A 16,485-nucleotide genomic window follows, 5' to 3' on the forward strand; every position below is an offset into this window, starting at 1 on the left:
CTCAATGATCAGTTTCAAGGATCAGTTGTTACAGTGCAGCTCTTTGTGGCTAGGGTTCCGTGCATTTTTGGTGTCCGTCAACAAATCTGTGTGAGCAAGAGCTATCATCATCAGCAATGACTCGTGCCACTGCTCGCGCGTTACGTCGTGGTCTTCTACCACAGCTGGCTCGTCGGCGCCTCTCGGCGTAACCGCGTGAACGTGCTAGTGCCACTGTTCGCGCGTTCGTCCTCATCGTCTTCTTCCCCAGCTGGCCAGCTGAACGCTGGCCATCATGCCAGTGTTCAAATACTTCCCCTCCCTCTGCGAAGGCGCTGACGGCACTGGCCCACTGCCAGTCGGTATATGTTCCCCAAGGCGCGGTACATTGGCCAGCCAGAGAGATGCATGTATGTACGCCTTAAGGAACATATGACTTCCTTAAGGGGTCAGTCGTCTTCGAATCTTGCTTTGAACTGCAAGAAATGCGGGAGCGGCTGCGCTCCAGTGCCTTCAAAAACGTAAGTGCTATTGAGCTACGGGGATAAATCAGTCCGAGAGACAATGGAAGCTGACTTCAGTGACAAGGCAGGAGGGAGACACGTGTGTTACGCGTCTGTCTCTTTCGCTCCATGAGTCAGAGATAAATTACCTCGACAGGTCGGTTTCTTTAGGGATTTGCTGATATTGACATTTCATGCCGAGTGCGCCTTTACTTGCGTATGTTTCGGTTGTTGTTACGTGCATCATGGCTTATTTATATACGTGCTTTCAATCAAGTTTGTTGACAGTCAGAGCTTGTCCGCGTATCGTTCTTCTGTAGTTAGTGTAGCCTTGAAGAAGACAAGTCCACTTGTCGAAGTGCTGGCTACTGCTTTCACCTTGCTCTCGTTTTGCTCATTGTCTTGAATTTCCATCTCCCGCCTTCACCGTGTTTCCCTTGTGTAGTTAGTGCCGTTTCGCGCTGTCAATAGGTTCAGTATTATTTCTGCATACCGCCTGATTAGATAATTAGTCTTAGTTAATTCTACTTCTCAATTATAAATAAATGAAATGTCAATGAGAAAAAAATATTTTTCATCAAGCAATCATCATTTAATCAAATGATCAAGCCAGCTCCGCATAATATGATGGAAGTATCTTCCAAGTAAACAAAACGTAAATCTGGGCATTGCAATCAATTTATTGTACATCTGTACGCAAACAGTCACAAATATCACACAGAAACGCAATGATATGTCGAAATGTAGTGGGATTTGGCATGAACATATTACAGCGTCTATTAAAGAAACGACGGATGATAAAACGCACATCACCCATGTAGGCTTTTAGTTTTGTATAGAAAAAATTGCGCGTGCTTGCCTAGCGCTAATGCAGTCTCTTTACCATTTGTAGTACGACTTTCCGTAGCCACCTGATCCTCCATAGCCCCCACCGTAACTCCCGCTGTATCCGCCGCCGTAGCCTCCGCGTCCGTACGACCTCGCTGCTTTGTAAGAACCTTTGCCGTAGCCGCTTCCTCCGTATCCACCGCCGCTATAGCCGCCGCTGCCATAGCCGCCACCGCCGTATCCGCTGCCGCCGTAGCCACCGCTACCATATCCACTACTGCCATATCTTCCGCCTCCATAGCTAACGCTGCTTGTGTAGGACTTGCCACCGCCGTATCCACCACCGCCGTACCCACCACCACCGTAACCTCTGGATCCGCCACCATATCCTCCTCCGTACGACCTGTAGCCGCTTCCGGACCCGTATTCGCCACCACCGTAGCCACCTCCTCCGCTTCGGTAGCTGGTAGTGGCCCCGTAACCACCCTGTCTGCCGTAGTCACCTCCACCGCCACCGTAGCCACCACCGCCAGAGTGGTACCTCGTGGTGGCATATCCACTGCCACCGGATCCTCCGCCGCCGTATCCACCACCGCCGTATCCACCACCGCCGTATCCACCACCGCCGTATCCACCACCGCCGTAGACACGACGGCGGACCACGTACCCGGAGAGGGCTGGCCCGACGCAGGCAGCAACCACGAGCCAGGCGAGCGCCTGTAGTCAATGAGATCGAAATTACGTCTCAGCTTTTAGCCGATAAGACACTCCACACATTTTTTCTTTCGTTTGCCGTAACCGACAGAATATATAAGATGACTTTGTCCCTGCACTTTTCGAGGGAAAAGTTAGCCTCCCCTCGTCAGTAGCAAGGCTCGTGAACGCATTTTCCAGCCGCTTTTCGCATCATTCAAAGGGAGCCCTATCACACAGGGAATATCCCTCGTCACTGCAGAGCAATTTTAGACGACGTGATCTCTTGGTGCTTGGTTTTTGTACGTTCACCTGTTCAAGAAAAAAAAAGAAAAAAAAAACCCAGAATAACAAAAAAAAAAAAGCTCCCTGGTTATGTGTAGCCCCTGAGCGCAATGAAGGAACTCTGTCTCCTGAATTATTCGGGCTTGGAGTAACGGAACCTTTACAGGGTCTCGAGTACGTCGTTCGACAACCGGTCCCACTCACGTGCGCAGTAGCCTTGAAATTTTTATGCGGACTGAGCGTCCAATGAGGGGCGAAGCTATTTAGAGGGATATGGATGAAGCAGTTACCAGAAAATGAATCATTTTTACTTATGGTAAATGGTAGAAGCTTAATACGCCATTTCGACATAGGCTTATCTTCTATCCGACCCTAGCTCCTGTTTTATCAAGGAACATGAAACGTTTGAGCGAAATCGAGAGAATTCTGTGACAAATAGCCACGGGGACTTTGCCCCTTGTCTCTTTCACCTGCCATCTACCGCTCAAAGATAAGTGATAATATTCCTTCCCCTAACATGAACGCGTTTGACGAAGAGATGAGGCAGCGACATTTCACGTTCATAAATTAATGCACTGCTTCAACCGAACAAGAGAAATGAATGCCCATGAAAGCTACCAGTTCGGTTTCTTCTTTGCTCAAGTGCAGAAATTTTGACGATTCATGAAACATACTTGTCGATCAAGCTTCGGGCTGCAGTGACGTGTACTATCCACAAAATTGACCATGCGAGTTCTTTTGAACACTCTTATATGTATACCTGTCAGTTGAATATAATGCTTCTATGGGATAGTGCAAACTGAACAGGAAATTGACAATATCACTCATGGCTTCTTCTGTCGCAGTAAAAAATATTCACACATGCAAGAGTACTATAATGTTTAAGTAATTCGCATTCTTACACATCTTCAAAGGAATGTTTGCATAGAAGAAGCAATTTTAACCTTTATTAAGAATGCAATTCGCGATATTACACCCTAGGAAACACCAAATATTTATGGACTTTATTAGTCTGCAACACCCTTTCGCCATGAAGCCCTCAGTAAAACAGTTCATCGCACTTTCAAAACTCCGCTTTGTAGCTCTCTGGTATAGTAATCACTAAGAAAGCAAAAATATTGGCAAAAATATTTTAAGACGCGCCCGTCTACGCCACAATATGCTAACGTGACGTAACCACGATTTCAAACGGCGCCAACCACAACACGACAAAGGTGGCAACGCTAGTCTAGTACAATGCAATGTAGCTAATTATACAGCAGGAAACGGACAAATGGAACATTCATTGTTGAGTAGTCCACGTGCTTCACGGGGCACCAGAAGAGTGAACATGCCGATATTAGCCGGATGTTGCAGAGCACCGATTGGAACCGTGAGCGCCTGTGTGGTATGCATAAAGCTGATGTCGCCTTCGCACATTTTACAAATGTTGTTGTGCATACTTGCGTGGAGGGGGGGGGGGGGGGGGTTGACTCAGTCAGGAACATACACTGTTTAGCTCAGCATCATGAAAAGACAGAAAGTTGTAGAAACATTGAAGTAGCACTGCAATCAGTGACAATGAATAACCTAGAAAAATAAAACGTCCTTAGTCCCTATCGGATGCTTACAAGGCATAACCTGTGAAAATTTTCACTTCATGCTTTCTCAAATAGCACGTGTTTTAGTCGTGTTTTCGGCGTGTGACAAGAAAGCCTTCTAATAAAGGAACGAGCTTTGTTTGCCACCAACGAGCCAAGCTAATGTGTGCTAGCAGGAAAAAGTCCAATATTAATGGCGTGTCAAGGGCGTTCGGTATTATCCGTCTGCCCTTACATGTTTTAGATTACATCGTATGCAAAGTCCTGAATGTAAAGCTCCGGAGGGCTGGTTGGCATAAATTTATAAAGTGAAGGTCCCCATGCGTATATGCTTTGGGCTAATGATCATCAAGGTCTTTCAGTGTCAGTAGCCGAATATATATAAACGTTGCTTCGTTTAGGGAGATGCTTTTACAGTTCATAACACTGATAACGCAACTACCAAAATGCACAGCAGCATGCTTTAAGTCCACCGTGCCTTCGGTCGTTGTCTGTTATTTCCACAAAAGTTTAATAACATTACTCGTCGCAGCAATGACTGAAGAGAGAGAAGGAAAGAAAAACCCCCTTAACTGCAAGTGTTAGTCGGCATACGGCCATGCAGTTGGATATTCTACTATGTAGTGGAACACAGCCGTTAGAGCAGCGCAACTGTGTACGTTATGCATTCCCACGGCACCCCATACAGTACGCGGTGGAAAAGCAGTGCATTCGTATATACGTGCTCTCAACAAAGAATGCACAGTTCCCGTGATGTCTTTAAGGGACAACAATATGAAATAATTATTTAAGATTTTATGGTCTGTTACATATCTGGCATATCAAAAAGTTCATAGTAATTACTTCCACGCTCGGCTCGCTTCTGTGTATACGTCTAGCATGTCTCAAGGTGAACATATGTGCAGCTGGGTTACGTAATTCTTGCTATTGTGGCTTCTTAGTTAACATAGAAGACACGACGTCGTCAAATACAATACAATCGGCATCTGCGTAAGCTGCTTCTCATGGGCAAAAGTTATTCGAAGCACACTATTGGTAGGTTGTGCAAATGTTTTCGTTAAAAACGTTCTAAAGAAAAATGTGTTTTTCTCGCTTTTCTCAATCACCTCTTGATTGACCTGCGTAACACGCAGCTGAGAAAGCTTAAATCATCACGAATTATGGTGCGTGAGCATTCGGCAATAGCACGGCAGCGCTGAAAATTAACGATATGGCGGGCACTCACATCTGGGGCCATAAATATACATCCCAGCGTCAGACTGTACACGTTGCGGATGAATGACACACATGTTTTAAGGAAGCAAACTTCAGGCGTTCGTGTATGTTTCAGAGCCTCTTGGACACGCATCAACCCCCAAATGTGTCTCCAAAGGCAGAGCAGTCATACATAGCGCTGAAAGAAGTCTTACCTGGCCACCCATCCTGATCGTTTGTGTCGTCGCGTGAACGGAATTTGCACAAGTGCACAAGAGCGCGTCCGAAGTGACAACAGCCCCGTTCAACGTTTGGCTCGAGCTTTTTATGCGTCTTCCGCGTCCTTCGAGGCACTCGCTTGCCTCACTGCCAGGTGCATTCGTTACTATGCAGAGATATCGACTTGCGCCGATTGCCCGCCTGTCCCCAGCCCTGGGGGATAACCTTCCTGCCAACGCACCTAACGTCCTCGGTTCTCGGTATAGTTACGTGCACCGCTTGTGAGCGGCCGCTCTGTAAGGAAGTGCGCGCATAGCTTCTGCAAGGCGGGATGCGGCTCGACGACCGAGCCGCTGCACTACATGTGCACGCCACGCCCATAGCCAGTCTCAGAGACACGTCTATCTAACGGTTCGCGAATGTCCAACATTGTGAGTGGGTGGCGACGATACTAAAGCAACTGGTTTTGCTCTCTGAACGAGGACGCCCTAGGTTTCAACCGGACCGTTTTAATCATTCCTCTCTACTCGACGTCTCTAACTGAAGGAACACGCTGAACGGCGCGCCAAACGTACAGGCATATACGCGGAACACAAGTGCATGAGGGTGCCATAAACACGCAGACACAGACATTCGCACGCGCATAGGTTAGGAATTTGATTTGCTGTAAACTCAATTCCTAGACCTATGCACTCCGCAGTGGTTTAAGACCCCCCGGCTGAAGGCGAGAGAAGCTTCCTTCGCAGGGCATCCTCTTCTGTTATTTCGCGTGCCAAGTTGATGTTTACTTCTTTCGTTCGAGATCAATTGATTGAGACCATTTCGGAACATAAAAGCTGTGAAAGCTTGCTCGAGCATGGAGTGCTGACGAACACCGCGCTGTTGCGCACGCCGTCCGGGTTGGCTCGTAGGTGCATCGTGTTCCCGTGGCCTTCCTTCACTGCACGCTTCTTCTGGTCGCGGCGCGAACCTTACGGCCACTTGTCTCTCCTCCAAAAGCGCGAGCGCTCGAAGGGGGCCACCGCCGCGGCTAATTAGCGTAGGTACGGTAACGAACAATGACGCAGCGATTCACGTACGCTAGCGACAATGATTCTGCGCGCAGGCAGCGTTGTCGCAAATTGCCGCTTCCCTTTCGAAAGCGGGTCGTGACTGCGCTCGAGTTCGCATGCGTCGCGCGTCCTGTGTTTGTTTTTGTCGCCGCTGTTGTCACTGCGGCGGCAGTTGTTTATTCCAGACACTGCGCCGTCTGTGGGAAGAACGCCGTCCGCGACCGCGTCGAGACTGGTAGGTAGTACAGACGCCGTGCGCTAAGCGAGGCCGTGAGCGTGGTGCTGTCGGTGTCCTTGAAGTTTAAGCATTGGATCGCCGCGAAGAATTGCTGGGGCGTTTAACGTAGTGTCCGACGCCTGGTCCTATGTGCATACCTGTTTCCTCAAGTCGTTGCCAGAGCCAGTTTCTCGCTGGGACGCCCACGATAAGTACGAGCGGCGGCGGTGTTCGATGCGGTGTCGTGGTTATGCATCGATAAAGATCGGCGTCCAGCTGCAAGCAAGCGCGCTCTTAGAATGTAACAGAAACAGGCGTTCCAAGATAACAGGCGGAGAAATGAGCTCCTTTCTGTGAACAAGGAGGAGTATGGTTACTGAGGGATAAGGCTGGCGAAATCTAAAATGTTATGCTGGGCTGTGTCGAACATCCTTAAAATTCTGACTCGGCGCGACGCCAGAGTTTTCTTTGCTCCTGAGCCACAGGGCTACTGCGTTCTGCGCTGCCTGCCATGTTTTAAAGCGAAAGCTTTACTGGCCGTGAACTTGTGATTTTTTACATGTTTCGCACCGTCTTACTTACTCGCATGCCAAACCCTAGCTGATTTTCTTTTATAAGCCGTGTTGGTAATTTGGTCGCGGCCTTGAGTGAACTTATATCGCTTCGCTCCCTCGTTTGTACGGTATACTTGCGCAGCATCATTTTAGGCCCCCATGGCTTCCTCGTGACGCCAAAATTAATCGTCGTTGCCTTCTTGTTGACGTAGGGGTCGCCTCTCTTCGTGACATAGTCAATCGGTCAAACCGCCTCGATTGTTTTCTGTAGCTCTACACTCTTCCTTGTGATGCCAGGGGCCTTGCTTCTTCCTCACACCTGGTCGTTCTGCACTCCAAGTTTCATTGTAGCCTCACTAGTGTATCTAAGCGTTTTCATTTCATCCAACTGAATAACCTTAAATGCTTGAATTCTTCGTTCGAATCATTTTGGTTCCGCGCCGGTAATGTCACGCGCACAACCCTATTGCACGTACATGCACCTGGCCGTTTACGTTAGCTGTCTTGATCCCGCATCACAGAACACGCTGACGCAACACTCCTTCTAGCGTAAATTTTCTTTTGATAGGCATAAGCATTGCTACGGTAGACAGGTGTACAAGCAAGGAGAATTTATGGTGGAATTAATTGCGAGATTGACAGCTTTCAGAGTGCGCGGTTGTTTTATGTGTGACACCTGTGTCAGTGGTGCCAAACTCCACCGAAGTGTCAGCGCAATGTTCTTCGTGTTTCTTATGCTTTCTTTTTTTTTTTAATCTGAAAATTTCTTTCATGCATTCCAGACACACAAAAGCTGTTCTTAATTCATTAATATTATATTTGCAATGCTGGCAACAAACTGTTGGTTGATATCATCTAGAAGTACGAGGGAAAAATGTAAATAACACTAACGAACGCGACATTGTCGAAATAATAGTTATGACGGTCGTGTTCGCACTGAAACACCGTAGGGTAGTAATGTGTATAATTGACGAGCGTGTACGTGAGCTCGAGTTAACTAGGACTCGTTTTTTTTTTTAAGAAGTGAAGTGCTGATGAAACAAAAAGGCGAAACGCACGCAGAAAGCCCATCCATCAATACAGGTCTTGTGTTTAAAGATGTTTGATCTCTTTTCTCTCTTCTTATCGAAGAAAAGCCGCTACTCCGGATGACGAGCGTAATTGTTGAGCGCTTATGGCGGTGTCCTCTCAGCTAGCACGTGACATGCAGGCGGCATGATGTCAGGCTACCATCGTTACACACGAAACTCCCATATTTTACGACTATAAACCACTTCCTTAACGTCCCCACCCTATATAAAGTTGTGGATTTGCACTTGGCTCACAGCCCTGCTTGCGACATCTGCGCTAATCTCCTCCGTGACTGCCTACTTTGCAGTGCGGCTATAAAAAAGCACTCTCGACTGCGCTTGACAAACTGCACGATTGCCCCTTGACGGAGGAGAGAATCCTTGGAGACCGTGTTCAACACAGAAGGCTCTAAACGCGTTGCTCGGCTATTTAAGGGCATGCACACTGCTTGACCTGCGGAGTGCCTGACATACGGACTGCGTCTTTAATTTTCTTTACCGCTTTTCCACATCATAGAGTAGTCAGCTAGTATAGTAGCCGAGATAGAAGCAAATGAATAAGTGGATTACGAGGAAAGGGGGAAGGAAAGGAGGAGTACAGAAAGGAAAGGCATGGAGGTCAACCAGATACGCTCGTCTGGTTTCCTTTCCAGGACGGAAAACAGCACAACACCAAGGACAAGAGAAGAGAAACAGCCACACTTACCGCGCTTTATTTTCACCCCCTTGTGTGCATGTCAACTCGTTTTTTTTATTCATACATATCTAACAGCGTCTCAACAGCTCAGTTAATTTTGTATATAGTGTGGGCGCGAAAGACAAGTTATTATGATGTGTGATGCCGACAACCTTTATCGCTTAGGAGTACAGAATGTAGCTGTTGGGATCATCGTCATCGTTGTTATTCTAATGAGAGATTTGCAGTGAAAAAAATCCGCCTCCATTCCACCCTGTGAAAGTGGCTGTACAGCGAAGCTGTTACCGAGGTTAAAGTACCCCCACCTCAACTGACGTTAGACAACTTTAAACCAGCACCACACCACGTCACGCCCATGGAAGTGCAGCATACATCTTCATTCTTCTAGGCGCTCCGTCAAGCGCAAGTGCCTTGTGGAACGAATTGAAATTTTCAAAGCAAATTGCGTCAGAAAATTCGTAAAGTATGACTTACACACAAGCTGCAGACATGATTACGTCGGATTGTAATTCGAGTATACGAGAAATCATACTTCTGTTACGTGGAAACTCTAAGATAAAGCCCTTTTCCAGCTGCCGTTTGAGGTCTGTGTGAGTGACCGCGGGCTCTAGGTAGCGGTACTGTTCTTGGATGAGCACGAGCCCACGAAGAATTCAGACCAACTGGAGGCTAACAGCTTCGCTGTAAAAGCGGCTAAGGATATAATGTATCAAATAGAAACTATATGCATACCAAAAAAGTACAGAAATAATAAATAATAAAAACAAGAAGCATATACCTCAAAACGCGTAGAATGTACTGCGAAAGGCTTGTGAACAAGGAACAAGGAACTCGTACGCGGTTCTGACACGTTGGATTATTCATCGGACTTGGTCAGTGACCGTGATCCACTTCATTTCCACGCCTGACCAGACGAACTTTCGTCGAACCCTTGATTATGCGAAAGGCTAACTCGTGAAATGTGGTGTAAACGCTTCTCAAATTAATAAATGTTTAACGATGATACTATTTTTTTTTATTTACAGGGTACTGCAGGCCAATATGTGGCCCTGGCAGGAGTGGATTTGCTTATACAGTATTGATAGGGCAACTCGGGGAGGTGAGCGGCACTCTAAAACTGGAACAGGCAAGTAGGTGCACGTCTCGTTTATACATTGTATTTATGTTTAATTCGAATAATCCCTTTTCGAAAAAAATAACTACGAAATTTACTCGAAGTGTATCATTCCATATGAATTACCTGCCCAAGCAGACATCCTTTGCAAGAAAAAACCAAGGGTTCTTCAAGGAATACCAAGGAATAATTCATTAACTAAGTGATAAGTTGTAAATGCGTAAACAGGGCAATAAAGATATCAATCCTACAGATTATGAATAGTGTCCACAAAACTTTTATCTCCTTTCAACAAGTCCCTCGATAGGTTAGCAGCACCATAGGAAACAAAAAAACTAAAACGTTAAATTTGCCCAACATGCCCAACAATTCTAACAAAATTGGCCGCAGCTTATTAGCGATTAAGAGTGAAAGTTACGTAGAATGCTTCAGTTTTTTGCTGACCCTATAGCGGAAATTTTTCTGTACACAGGTCTTCCTTTTCTTGGTCCGATTTTACAATAAGAACAATTTTCACGATTGATGCGTGCCAGTACTCTCCTGTCAAAACTGCTTTATGGAATTTCATAGGTCAGTATTAGAAGGGAGCTTGATCTACATAACAGTTTTTAATTTTTTTCAGGTCAGTTACATATTGAAAATTGATGTGTAACAGGTGGCGTTCTGCTCTTTAAGGTGCACTTATGGGAGATGCGGAAATTACGGCTTAAAGATCAGGATGTCCAAGTAGCAAATAAAAATATTCATAATCATAATTTAATTATTCAAATTTAGGGCCGAAGTTGCAATTGAGAAAGTCAAGAAGAATGGTACTGAAGTCCGGTTTGCTTAGCAGAAATCGTAAGACTAGCCCTATTTTCGAGATATCCAGCCTTAAAGTGCGCAACAAAAGACATTAGCGTTCCATCTAACGGCTTCCCGAAAGCGTGCGATCAAGCGATTCTTAAAGTCCTTAATTGTAACCCAAATGCATTATTGATTAAAATTTGGGGAATAATATTCTGCTAAGCAGGCATCGCTTTACTACTGCCGATATAAGTTTTTTTTTTAATTCAAATTTGAGCCGTAAAGCGCATAATTGAAGAGATAGTTGGTGAATATTTTAATTTCAGACTATACACAGCGATGTGTCGCGCAAGTAACCCCCGCCTGTTCGGGTAATTCTACCCGAACGCACAGAATGGCGCTATATACTCCACGTGACTAAAAAGAATTGTTCCGAGCTGAAAAAAAATACACGGTGCATGTTCCTGAAAAATATCTGGTCATACGAGTTACACACACACACACACACACACACACACACACACACACACACACACACACACACACACACACACACACACACACACACACACACACACACACACACACACACACACACACACACACACACACACACACACACACACACACACACACACACACACACACACACACACACACACACACACACACACACACACACACACACACACACACACACACACACACACACACACACACACACACACACACACACACACACACACACACACACACACACACACACACACACACACACACACACACACACACACACACACACACACACACACACACACACACACACACACACACACACACACACACACACACACACACACACACACACACACACACACACACACACACACACACACACACACACACACACACACACACACACACACACACACACACACACACACACACACACACACACACACACACACACACACACACACACACACACACACACACACACACACACACACACACACACACACACACACACACACACACACACACACACACACACACACACACACACACACACACACACACACACACACACACACACACACACACACACACACACACACACACACACACACACACACACACACACACACACACACACACACACACACACACACACACACACACACACACACACACACACACACACACACACACACACACACACACACACACACACACACACACACACACACACACACACACACACACACACACACACACACACACACACACACACACACACACACACACACACACACACGTATATATATATATATATATATATATATATATATATATATATACGTGTGTGTGTGTATCGCTGTGGACGCTGCTGCGTTGAACCAAGTAATAGCGGTAATAGCGGTACAGAGTGCCGTTACATCATCCTTAGTGAAGAGTGGGTGATGCACCCCATGACGCCTCCTTATTGTTGTGATCCTCGTAATAACCAAGGACACACCGCCACTGGCACGGTCCACGATGGAAGGAATGCGTGTTTTGAGAAATCATCTTGGGAGAATAATTTATTCTGTAGCGGTCACTGCAATAATGATGAAGAAAAAGGTGTAGCCGTTTTTTTTTATTGAATCGACTATTGTGCCAATAGCACTGAAAGCAAATGGTTCCTGGCACATTCGCGCTGTCTTCTTCCCACTCCTTGGATGCAAGTAGGACTGCGTAGGAGGGCGAGCGCAATTCGGTATACATGGGCAAAGACCGGCGGGGAACCGTATTCCACAGATTGTTTGTGTACACTTGTTAATCATGTTTCTTCGTATTGCCGTATCTCATGCTGAACGGTGGGACTCGTTATCTCATAGAAGCAAAAAGGAAGACTGATGCGAAAATTTTGTCTTTGTTCCGCTTCTTTAATGTAGGTATGTCGACCTGGAAATTGCTGTATGAAGCCTCAAGCCTCGAAAATGAACAGGTAGTACCTGCGGGGTCCTAAGGGTATGCTGTAAAGTGACCGATTTTTTGTATACTGTTTGCTACCTTTGCGGGGTCTGTGTGTGGGAAAAGGAGAGGAGTTCTGATGAATCCTGGAGATGTGTGCCGTGCTAATTCAGATGGTAATAATCACAAATGAAATTATACGTGCAACGCCCATCACAGACACATGACACACCACAGTGCGCAACATAAAACTGCCTATTTCTGTGAACAAGGCTTCCCTACGGAGACCGAAACATTTTAAAAGTTTTTTAAACCTATCCTCTTTGGTCGGCGTTCTCAACATTTAATTCGTTCAACATGCACTCTTACACAAATGTACACCTTCTGGGGTGTATATTTGCCCCACAACAATAATCATTATCTGTCTTGCTTGAGTTTCCTTTCTTGAAAACGATGCGCTCGCTACTTTCCTGTCGAGAATGCTCTGTCATGCTGATAACGCGCATTCCGTTCGTGACTTGAAAGTACCAGGCTCGCAGCGTTAAAGGAAGGAAGTGCGGACAAGACAGATGATGATTATTGTTGTAGGGCAAGATACGACCAAAAGGGGTGTAATCCTCCCGACCAGACAAGATGTCGTCGAACCATTGATTTCATTTCAACATAAAACTAATTAAAGTATCTCAATGAGACGAGTATGTGTCTCCCAGGAAGCTTAAAAGTGTCTTCGTTGTGCGGGACGCATATGTTGCGCTAGTCCATTGTTTGTTGTTCATTTGATAATTGCACACCGATGTGAAGGTGCTACATAAAAACCGGCTATGCCAATACACGGTTGAGTAATGCGCCACATATTTTTCACGCGCTAACCATCGGCTCCAAGGGCTCAGTGTCATCTGCCGCTAAACGTAGGGCCCTATTTGATGTATATCCTGTGCGGACATTAAGGCCGTGCCTTCTCATGTGACATGACCATAAGAGCAGATTATGCTGGCAAGGCATTCCCACACATTGCGTCCACACATTAGCGATCATATCTCATTTTAAATATAAAGCTTTTTGTATTAGTGACATTTAGCCGAATTTAGCATGTTTATTATCTAGATTGACTAATTTGTTATTGAAATACTGTCGCCATCTTAATACATTCCAAAATTTACCGGCGCACTGCCTACTAAGCCACGCAGGCCATTCTTTCAAATAATGTCCCTCTGGTTGCTCCCGCGTTGACCGGCTGACTGGACCATCGGTCAAGAAACCAGAAACACTCGCCGCCTACGACACCTACGGTTCCTGTACAGTTCTCTGAAAACTTCCCTTCCTCTCCCTTAAGGGACTTCTTAAGGGTTACATAGTAACACCTACGATTGTTTTGAAAAAGCGAAGTCCCCGTAATTTAACCAATCGGCATAGCTCAATGTGTCTCTTCGCATGTTTAAGAAAATATTTCTTGGTGTGGCGTACTCCATGGGCTCATAACTGCGGGGCCTTCTCTCGAGTTGGACTATAGGATTGTCCCGCCTTACGTCCTGACATTTTATGATCTTCCTCTGTGAACACAATGATCTGCGTGACCGTTTGCCCTAAAGGCAAGCAGCCATACGCATAATTTCGTCAAACCCACCAAAAGAAATTAGTGCAGTGAATTAGATTCCACCAATTTCACCACCATCTGTGAAATGCAGTCACGTATCTGCCGCGTTTCCCTATGTCTTGCAAGGCGCTTGTAGCTTCATCGCCAGTTTTAGGAGTAACCTCTGTATCTCGTTCATCACTAAATCAAGTGAAGGCTGCGTGGCTGCTTAGGTATACTGTTCAGGTTAGTATAGAATCCTTCTGATGCTTTTACTGTACCATCTAAGTAGGCTGATGGCATTACCCTATTTATCTTTCACTGCATACATTTCTCCCTGTCCTATGCGAAATTTTCTTCTCACTGATTTTATGCTGCGACCATTTCTTACTGTTTCCTCAATCTTTCGGACGTTATCATTTCGAATATCGCTTGCTTTCTTCTTATTTATCAGCATTGACAATTCCCTGAATTCTACCTGATCTCTTTGAAAATATCTATAAAGATTCCAGAGCTACCTTGTTTTACCACAAGAAAGTTAATAAATTACTTATCATGAAAGGTACCAGGAAAAGAGACACAATCTCTCCAATGCTATTCACTGCAGAAGTATTCAAGCTGTTAGACTGGGAATGGTTAGGAGTGAGGTTCAACGACCAGTATCTTAACAACCTACGATTTGCAGGTGACATTGTCCTGTTCAGCAACACTTTGGATGAATTGCAACCAATGATTGAGGACCTTAATCGAGAAAATGTAAGAGTAGGGCTGAAGATTAATATGCAGAAAACAGATGTAATGTTCAACAGCCTGGCTAGGGTACAAGAATTCATAATTGCCAGATAGCCCCTTGAGTCTGTGCAGTAGTACGTTTGTCTAGGTCAATTACTCACAGGAGTTACCGATCAAGAGGAGTAAATTTGCAGAATAATAATAATTAGCTGGCAAGCATTACCAAATCCTGACTGGGAGCTTACTGCTGTCATTGAAAAGTGTACAATCATTGCATTCTACCGATGCTAACATATGGGGCAGAAACTTCGAGGTTAACAAAAAAGCTCGAGAACAAGTTGAGGACTGCGCAAAGAGCGATGGAACGAGATATGTTAGACGCAACGTTTAGAGACAGGAAGGCAACGGTGTGGATAAGAGAGTAAACGAGGAGATTTGATATTTTAGTTGACATGATGAGAAAGAAATGGAGCAGGGCAAGCCATGTAATGCGTAGGGCAGATAACTGGTGCACCATTAGAATTACAGAATGGGTACCAAGGTCAATGCCAATGGGTGCCAATGGGTGCCAAGGTTGAGAACGGCAGAAATCTAGGTGGGGTGATGAAATGAGGAAATTTGCAGGCGCAAGTTGAAATCAGTTAGCGCAAGACAGGTGCAACTGGACATCGGTGCATGGGAGAGGCTTTCGTCCAGCACTAGACATAAAATTATTATTCTGCTGCTGCTGATGATGACAATGTCTAGCGGTGCCGTGCACTTCTCTTTTTGATGTCATGGTCACCGCTCCCCTTTCGCTTCTTTTTTATCATTCATACTGAGCTTCGCGTTCTCCTTTGTCCGACAGAGCAACAAGCTTTTACCAGCGGAAGCGATGAATGTGAACGTATGTTGAGACTTATACACTGATAAGCTAGGAGTCCGTGCTAGGGAACGAGATGAGGACATGGGTACATTGGAATCCCAAATGGACCCACGTGGTAATGTTTCGTTCGCTTTCTTTGTTTCTCCCTCCCATTTGGTGAGCGGTGACTGGGAGCTCTGTATTAGTCTCGCCGCAACCGGCGAGCTTCAGTGAGAGCTTAAAACCGTACTATAGCGGCCTGGCGACACTCTTCGACACACTACTGGACCAGCAAAGCCTTTTTTTGTTTATAAATGATATTTAAGAGATAGTGGCGTTCTTAAGTGATGTGGGCTTCTCGTTTTCGCATGGAACCGATTCATGCTAAAGACCACATAACAAATCTGCCACATAACGAAAGAAAGCTAGGACAAGAAAGAATGTCAAAGTTCAAGTCAGTTCTTAAACTGCACTTCAGACACTTCACAACAGAGATGTTAAAAACTACGTAACAAAGCCGCCACATAACGAGAGAAAGCTAGAACAAGAAAGAAAATCAAAGTTAACGTCAATTACTTAAATTTCACTTCAGAGACTTTACAACAGAGC

At 45.5% G+C, this 16,485-nt stretch overlaps 2 protein-coding genes across 2 annotated transcripts in view; one reads left to right on the forward strand and one right to left on the reverse strand.

The window, feature by feature from the left end:
- Positions 1-1,142: 1,142 nt before the first annotated feature.
- On the reverse strand, positions 1,143-5,413 carry LOC126547652 (uncharacterized). Its single transcript, XM_050195589.3, has 2 exons — positions 5,278-5,413; positions 1,143-2,027 (listed from the first exon to the last, which is right to left on the reverse strand). The coding sequence occupies exons 1-2, from the start codon at positions 5,287-5,289 to the stop codon at positions 1,362-1,364; spliced, it is 678 nt and encodes a 225-aa protein (XP_050051546.1). The 5' UTR covers positions 5,290-5,413; the 3' UTR covers positions 1,143-1,361.
- Positions 5,414-6,513: 1,100 nt separating this feature from the next.
- LOC126548311 (uncharacterized) overlaps positions 6,514-16,485 on the forward strand; it is a 124,408-nt gene continuing 114,436 nt past the window's right edge. The window contains exons 1-3 of the mRNA XM_055063156.1: positions 6,514-6,568; positions 9,897-10,001; positions 12,709-12,761. Coding sequence (XP_054919131.1) covers positions 12,711-12,761 — 51 coding nt within the window. The 5' untranslated portion in view covers positions 6,514-6,568; positions 9,897-10,001; positions 12,709-12,710. The remainder of the gene's footprint in view (positions 6,569-9,896; positions 10,002-12,708; positions 12,762-16,485) is intronic.

The sequence above is a fragment of the Dermacentor andersoni genome, chromosome 1, assembly GCF_023375885.2.
Source record: "Dermacentor andersoni chromosome 1, qqDerAnde1_hic_scaffold, whole genome shotgun sequence".
NCBI classification, from domain to species: domain Eukaryota; kingdom Metazoa; phylum Arthropoda; class Arachnida; order Ixodida; family Ixodidae; genus Dermacentor; species Dermacentor andersoni.